At 32.7% G+C, this 8,488-nt stretch overlaps 1 protein-coding gene across 1 annotated transcript; it reads right to left on the bottom strand.

The window, feature by feature from the left end:
- Window positions 1-2,155: 2,155 nt before the first annotated feature.
- Window positions 2,156-7,724, bottom strand: LOC106058282 (probable phosphoglycerate mutase). Its single transcript, XM_013215675.2, has 6 exons — window positions 7,507-7,724; window positions 5,260-5,469; window positions 4,770-4,853; window positions 4,555-4,653; window positions 3,505-3,613; window positions 2,156-2,941 (listed from the first exon to the last, which is right to left on the bottom strand). The coding sequence occupies exons 1-6, from the start codon at window positions 7,636-7,638 to the stop codon at window positions 2,820-2,822; spliced, it is 756 nt and encodes a 251-aa protein (XP_013071129.2). The 5' UTR covers window positions 7,639-7,724; the 3' UTR covers window positions 2,156-2,819.
- Window positions 7,725-8,488: the final 764 nt, after the last annotated feature.

The following is an 8,488-nucleotide window of genomic DNA, read 5'->3' as shown; positions in this document are numbered from 1 at the left end:
TCTCCCCTGTATCCTAATATTTAATCTGTTTATGTAACAGAGAGGATGTGAAAATGCAAAATCAGAGCATGCAGAATTTTCAAATGGCCAATTTCACATTAACATGGAAGAAAGACACTATTTCGTTTCTAAGTTTCCAAACTCACTGGAAATCGCGTCCTGTATTCTCATCTTGCTTTGGTGTAGTGAAGCATAATGGACTGTTCAGGTTGCATAGAATTAAGGAAATCTTCAGTACTTTTATAAAGGATGTTTTGATGTACGGTGGAGTGTAGGAAAACGCCATTGTTCTTGGGGTGGCTTAGAAAAAAACGACTATCACATTTGGAGTTCTTTGTTAATATTGTATATCCTTGATATAGGTATTTTCAACATTCCTAGACCCTCCAAAAAATTCATGAAAAATATCTGGCCATTTTGTTGTTCCCTTCAAGGAACGCATGCAGGCTAACACTTCAGTACCGGTAACAAAGTTTTTCTGCTAAATAATACCAATAACGCAGTATCATTCACATCGGTACTTTTGTCCACAGTAATGGAGAAGAATTTGTAAAATTGCTAATCTTTGAGGTTAATTTGTAATGGAAATTTTTCATGTATATTGATTCGACCCGAGATGTTATAGTTTTTCGAGATACAAGTACAGTTTCAAAATACTTTAAAGACAATAATAAGTTTACAAATAATTAATAATACATTGTTTTTAGCTAAGTCGATCTCAGAAAGTGTTTTCACCAATACATAATACAACTCGCCCGTGTTGCACATTTGTGAGCACTACAAACTTTTTGAACAATATTCATTTGGCTTGATGATTCATTTGGGAGATTTTTTGTTTGTTTTGTATCTGCTGTCATAGAGATACATAAAAGATGTTATTTGTAGTTAGACGTGAACTATCGGAACATCTAATGAGCGGCAATGATTCCATGGCAAATCAGACACACTTGTTAGTCACTTCAATTTTTGAACTCTTATTAAAATCTAGATTTTTTTTTCATCGTGAATGACATTATTGTTTTTAATTATTAGGCTATAGCATCTGGCGGTAGGGGTGAAACTTCTTCGCGGGCAGGATTTGGCCAGCGGACCGTAGTTTGCCCATTACTGGTCTGAGAAATATACAACTGTCTGACTAGACCAACAGTGCTTCTGGTCGCCTACAAATAATATGCTCACAAAAATCAGTGTCCAATCAAGCACAATAAGCTTATCAAAGGGAAGTAGCTTTATACTTAAGCCTACTTAATTGACTAATAAGGTACAATAAATAATTGTTTAACATTTCAACTTCATCCGAGAATGGGTGTGGGAGAAATAAATTGCTCATTTTTTAAATTTTTTACATTTTGTTTATTCATGTCTTGTCTATGCCAATAAATAATTGTGCAAATTTCAACTTGTCTGGGTTGAAAACTTGTCTGAGTTTGGGTGAAATAATGAGTACATACTTTTAACCAAACAGACCAAGTGCTATAAGCTTTGTAAAAAAAACAAACAACAACAAACCATTCATGCTTAAAGTATGAATGCCAATCACTAACAAGGAGAAACAGCTTTTAATTAAATATATTTAGCCAAAATCTATAAATGAAAACAATGTAGTTTCAAGTGGATTTACAGGTCTGAGTTTCACTTGACCTTTCCAATTCACTCTACATCCAGCCCATAGTACCATACAAGAAGGAGAATGGCCAGAAGGGACATATTGTCTGTATTTCTCTAAACTATCAGACAGTGCACCTTACAAGATTTGGGTTTGCTCCATTCATTGACTAGTTTCTCCTTCACCAACCCAAACCACCTCATAGTGTTCTTTCCTTACAGTCCATGTTTCATTGGTTTAAAACCCGTAAACCTATCTGAAAGTATGATGTTACACTACATTGATTGCTAGTATATCTAAGCATTCTCATGTAGATATTTAAAGTTCATGAAACTGTAAATGTGATTCAAACCACTTAATACTTAAGACCAATTCATCCTTTGGACACAGGGATAATCAAGAACTGATTGAATCAGCAGAACTAAAAAATACAACTGCTTAGCAGATTTAATGATAGATATACACTCTAAAAATAACCACACATTTAATGATAAATATACTCTTTTGCTTCTAGATTTAGCCTACAAATAACAAAGTCCAACAATGACATGACTTTTTCACATCAATTATTTACTTCTCAGCAATGACATTCTTCAAACATTCCAATGAGAAGATCAATTATTCTATTAGTAGTAAACTTGTATCACAGCTAACTGTCCCTATTACATTTGTACAATGGCATACAAATAGATATGAAAAAAAAACAACAAATAAGCAATAATGTTAAAGTTTAGCTGTTATAAGTTTTTTTCTTTCTTGTGGGGTCGATGCAGGCACAGCAGGAACTAAAACTTTTCTTCAATATCTTCTGGTCACCTCCAGCACTGACTCTTCTCTCATTGAGGACCTTTGTTCCTGTGGACACTGTCTTGCAGATCTCTTCAGAGCTAACCACATAATACTTGCATGGCCTGAGGTGTTCATCCAGTTCATAGCACACTGGGATGGCTAGGTCAGAATACACAAGGAAATGCCAGCTAGGGGGAGCAGATATAAGGTTGTGTCGCAAACCAATTAAAATATAAAAGACCAAATAACATTCAGTCATCAGCTTTTTTTTAAAACATATATTACATAAGGGAAGTATCAGAAAAAAAAACAACCCATACAAATTTATGCCAATCTGTACACTGATTGACAGCACTATGATTAAGCTACTCTAAAAGTTTGGTGAGTTTAAATAGTTGATAAAATAGTGTTGGTGCATTGCCATCTATTTAGCTTTGCCTTGAGCTGCCACTTTAGCCTGTGCAGCTTTAACTTCTTCTTCAGTTGCCAAATAGTAGTGTTTGACTGGTCGTAGATTTTCATCAAGTTCATACACCAATGGGATTGCTGGAAGAACAATTGTCAAACAGAACAAATGAAACAAAAACTGTTATATGCAACAAAGAAGAACAAGAATTACAATAGAAACATTTAAAATCAAATAATTTTATTAAAAAAAGTTGTAACTAATTATTATTTAATATTAAAAACAGAAAAAGTGATTTCACTTATTTAAAAGTAATTAGTGAGCCTATGACTGATTTGGTAGGCCTGATTTTAAACAATTTGTAGCTAGGAATATTATATAAATTAAATATAAAAATAACAATTTAAAAAGTTGGCTAGAATCAGACAGGTAAAACAGAAGAACTTTAGCAAAGACAGATTAAACATTTTTCTTTTTCAAATTCGATTTCCTGAAATTTCATTTTAAAATTAGTAGTAAATTATTATGAAAATATTTTACAATAATCTATAAAATGTTTTAAATATTATTTTGTTTTACTAACAAAAGGAAAATAAAAGCGTCAACAAAATTTAAAGATTAGCAAAGTAAAAAAAAAAACAACAAACAAACATCAAGCACTAACCAAACAAATGGACATCATAAACATTAGCATTTAACTGACCTGTGGGTAGATTTAATCCAACAATGTCATTGTCTGAGACATTATCTAGATATTTGATCAAGCCTCTCAAGCTATTTCCATGAGCTGATATAATTACTCTTTTACCTGACTAGGATTTGAAACAAAAATTTTTTGTTATAGCTTTACATGGGTTCCGAAAATGATTTACATTGCAGATAATTATCATTATTTTTAATTTTTTTTTTACATATTCACAGTTTGATCAGCACTAAAAGTCAGTAACAAAAATTGTGTAGAATAATTTAAGTAATTTTCCCTGTTTTTATTTTTTTTTATTCATTTACTTTAAAAAAAAAATTAGAACATGTAAAAAATAAATATGTAAATTTAAATTAAGTTGAATTCAAAATGCTCAATTTTCATAAAAATATTGAATGAATGCTCAAAAGTACAACTTGATGACAATATTTTTCACAATAATAATTTTGTTTCAAGGCATCTTAATTTTTAATTGTATCTAAAATATGAACTCTGCCTATTGTGTTAACCCTTTTAGTCCATTGTACTGATTGATTGATAATTTCTGTAATGGCCACTCAGCCAATGCGCCTAGCTTAGCACTTTATAAAAAAAAGGTGTTAAAATCTGTGTATATAATTGAATCTCACTGCACAAGTCTAACCCTATACATTTGAATTGACTTAGTGTAATTGGTTGTGAGAGAAAATTAGGAAATTTACAACGCTGATGAATCATGCACCTCAACAGAGGTCTTTTAACAATCCAAAAATAGATCTCAAACTCCCTTAAGAGTCATAAGTTCATTGAAAATATGTTTCCAGTACAAGGGACAGAATCAGTTAGAGCACAAATGATTTAAAGAGTGTGAAACTTAGAGCAGGGAGTTGTGTCCCCTAATGAACCTATGTATAGGGTACAGTTAGCTTCGGGACCTTAGTTTGGTAAGCTTATAATATTTGCTTTGTTGTGTAAAAACCTGAATTTACTGAGATATACATTTATTTTTAAAAAGTCATATTTTATGATCTAAAGCCTCATAGTTACTTTCATTAAGATTGTTGTACTTACCTTAATAGCTGGGACAATGGAGTCATACCAAAATGGAAGTGTGCGTTCAACAGTATCTTTAAGACATTCACAAGCTGGTATCATTCCTTGATCCATGTCCTTTAATAATGATTATTATATTGTTACAACATATTACCAAATGTTACAAATTCAGTTTCTAATACTACACTTGAATTAAGAAATGTTATAAAATTAAATGAAAGCTTGAAACTTACAGCATATTGCTTCGATCTTCCAGACCAACGCTCATCAGACTTTTCCAGAGGGGGAGGAGGAATGTCATAGGAGCGACGCCAGACCTGAAAGAAAGAACATTCCATTACTCTGCCTCAGCAGCCTCTCAAAGTTTATATATTTATAGAATCAATTTCTCTTTATGCATAGTTCTATAATATCATTCTAAAATCCCAACCAAAGTTTTTTTTCTATTTGTTTCAAACACGTTCACCTTTATCCCACAGTTTTGATTGATTGCAAAAGTTTGCTAACCAGATATTGCTAAGCAATTAGATGAATTCTACTTGAATATTTTTTGACACAGACATATTTTGTAATTGTATAATGTACCAATAAACAAATACATTTTACACTTATTATGATTGTTGTATAAAAGATAATGGGACTATAGAACTTTTATTGAAGCATTCACTATATCTAAAACAAGGTTTGGTTTTAATGATTGCAAAACGTCAGAAAGTGAATTACCTGCACTTGATCTTCTCCATATTTAGCAGCTGTTTCAGATTTATTTAGACCTTGAAGTGCTCCATAATGTCTTTCATTCAAACGCCAAGTTCTCACTACAGGAAGCCAATGGCAATCCAGCTCTTCTTGAATAAGGTACAGAGTTTTAATGGCACGTTTTAGAACACTGGTGAAAGCTATATCAAATTCATATCCTCCTTTTTTAAGGAGCTGGAATAAATTGATGAAAATAAATTGCCAATTAGGAAACACTATAGAACAATTATGCAATTTATAAATGGCAAAAATGAAATAGAGCAGGATAACCTAAATGAAATTTTATGAATGAGTTTTTTTTTTAAAATACTTCACACTCCAAGTGAGTATATATATATCCTTTTATCTTGTTTGATAAAATGTGCATAAAGTTATTCGAGTTGGTGCAAACAGAAATCTGATGCATGATCAGAATTTCATGGGTATTCTCTTTTTTCAATGAAGACCTGTTTTCTAATGTGGCCACAAAACAGCTTTTCTAGAGAAAGTACGACATCAAGAATACTGAGCAAGATGTCTCTCCATTTTTATTTCTTTCTTACATCCCATATAGAAATAACTTTTTTTTCCCATATCCGCTTAAATCTGGTTAAAATGTTTTCCTTTTTTTTCAAAGCTTGACCAGACTTCGCTTGTTTTCTCACCAAATCTATTGCACAAATCCATGTGATGATACATCACAAAAGTACTGTTAACATTTGAAAGTGGATATAGATAGAAAGCGTGTGTAACATTTTGGACCTTTAAATGGCATTTCTGTCAAAATTATTAGCAAGAAAAAAAAGCCATTTATCTAGCAACTGTAAATTCTTTATAAAAAGTTTTGTATCAACCTGTTAGGTGCACACCTATTGGACCCACAGCAATGCTACTGGTTCTATCTGACTCTATATAAATCTAAATCTAGATATTATGTCTAAATTTCTAAAGTAATCTAATTTTAAGATAAGCATCTGATGTCTAAATTAAGATCTATTCTAGATTGTCTATTTGATCATATGTATGTGGATTTTCTATATTGTCATATTATGAATAGACAAATGGGCTAAAAGGATGTCATGACGCAATAGCCCCCATTGCGGTCGGTTGAGCTGTTTTCAGTAGGATGGGTTAGGACATTAGCAGCAGTTTTTAACCATTCATATACAAAGTCATCATCATGTCTCGCTCAGAACGATAAGTCAAGAAAGGTAACTGAAAACTAGGTGTGTATAGCTATTTCTTTTTTTTATATGAAAATTGCAGATACTGCTGTGAACAAGGCCTAGATCTACCTGGGAAACTAGTATTTTTGAAGTTTGTTTTCATTATAAAGGTATTAAAAAATATATTATATATATTTAAACTAGACTTATTTTATATAGATCTAGATCTAATCAACCAGATAACAATCCGGGCCCGGGGAGCTTTACCTCTTTAGGGGCCCCTGCATTTTGACATCTGACATCATGGTATAAAAAAAGATGAAGTGTAATATTTAATGTAAAAACAAATTTTGGTCACTAATTTCGGCCCCCCCATCCACCCACCCTAGTCATGCCACTGATAACAATGAACAAATTACAAGAAATTAAGAAATAGTAGGCCTTCTAGATCTCTATATAATGATATTTATAATCTATATAGATTATAATATCTAGTAGTAAATATGTTTAGTAGACACTGGATTTATTATAAGAGTAAATTACAAGTATCATCCATTCTAGAGATTGACTAGTAGTTAGTAGTAGAGACTTTGACTTTGTAGTAGTCACCGTAGTGTTTGTAGATCTAGTCATTTTCTAGTAGTCTACTAGATCTACTTACAACTAGAATATAGAGACTAGAGTCAAGTCCGACTCAAGTACTAGATCTAGTTACTAGTCTAGAAATTTTATTAATTATTAGATCTAGATCTAATATTAGTCTGGCTGAAGTAGCTCCACACCTAGATATCTAGATTTAGCCATTTAGATAGCTCGTATCTTCTAGATCAAGTACTTGAAGTAGAAAGATGTTTGTATGATGTATTCTATAATAAACTAGAACTAATTCTTCTCAAAAGTAATAATCATAATCAAATTATAATGTAAATAATCAAGATAACCTAGATCTAAAACTTGTTTCACTGAATCACTGTGACTGTCATAACTATTTTACTATAACAAAAGCAATGCTTTTTAAAGTAAGTTTCCTAGCCTAGCATTGCTTTTTTCGGTATTGTTTTGTTACCTGACCACCATAAACTGCTTCTTGAATTCCAGTTTGTGATAATTCTGCATCGTGCCAGCCACAAAACAGATTTTTCTCATTGTAGACACTTTCACCGTGTCTAATTAAAACTATTTTATACTTGGTAGTCATTTCTAAATAGTGTTTCTTCTCGGGATACTGCTTAGCAAAGGATATTTCGGTAATATGCAAAATTATAACGTATCGACCTTGAATGTCAAGGTTTAGACTACTACCTTGACCTTACATTATCAAAGAGCGACTACTCGGTAAATTGAATAACAAGATGTTTTAGTCTTGGTTGTCTCTCTTTAATTATTATGCAGCATGCAATTATTATTTAGCCTCAGTATTGGAAATTTGGTTCTCGGTCACTTCATCCCCGGTCACTTCATCCACGGTCATTTCATCCACTGGTCATTTCATCCCCCGGTTATTTCATCCCCAGGTCATTTCATATCCTGGTCATTTCATCCCCTGGTCATTATCATCATCGATAAAATAGTAGGTTAAACAAGTGCACCAGGTTACGATAGTAGTGGATATAAGAACGTGGTTATTCACCATCGTCTGAGTCAAAACAGAGCACTGGCAGCAGTAAGAAACTGTGAAAGAAAAATACGAGTATCATCATCATGAGTTCACTGCATTTGCTGGGTTGATGAAACTGCATTGGCTATGTTGATGAAACTGCATTGGCTGGGTTGATGAAACTACATATAGCTCAGGTCCTGTCTTTGGCTGTTCGGTTTGTTGATGGTGATTGTATTCAATAAGACTTCAGTGGTTTTGTTCCTGTTGTTCAGAGAGACTCACTATCAAAGAATACATTATGTACAGTATAGACATGGACAAACTACTTGTCAAAGACTACGATTATTGCCCCGTGAAGGCTAGCATTCAGAACTGTGTCTCAGGCAAGGATCATGAACAATATCCAAAAGCAGACTTGGTCTGTTGCGCGTCCCACAGACTTAACCTT

Source organism: Biomphalaria glabrata, chromosome 1 (assembly GCF_947242115.1).
Source record: "Biomphalaria glabrata chromosome 1, xgBioGlab47.1, whole genome shotgun sequence".
In the NCBI taxonomy this organism is placed as follows: Eukaryota; Metazoa; Mollusca; class Gastropoda; family Planorbidae; genus Biomphalaria; species Biomphalaria glabrata.
The sequence above is the reverse complement of the archived record's forward strand: the minus strand, read 5'-3'. Positions and strand labels throughout refer to the sequence as shown.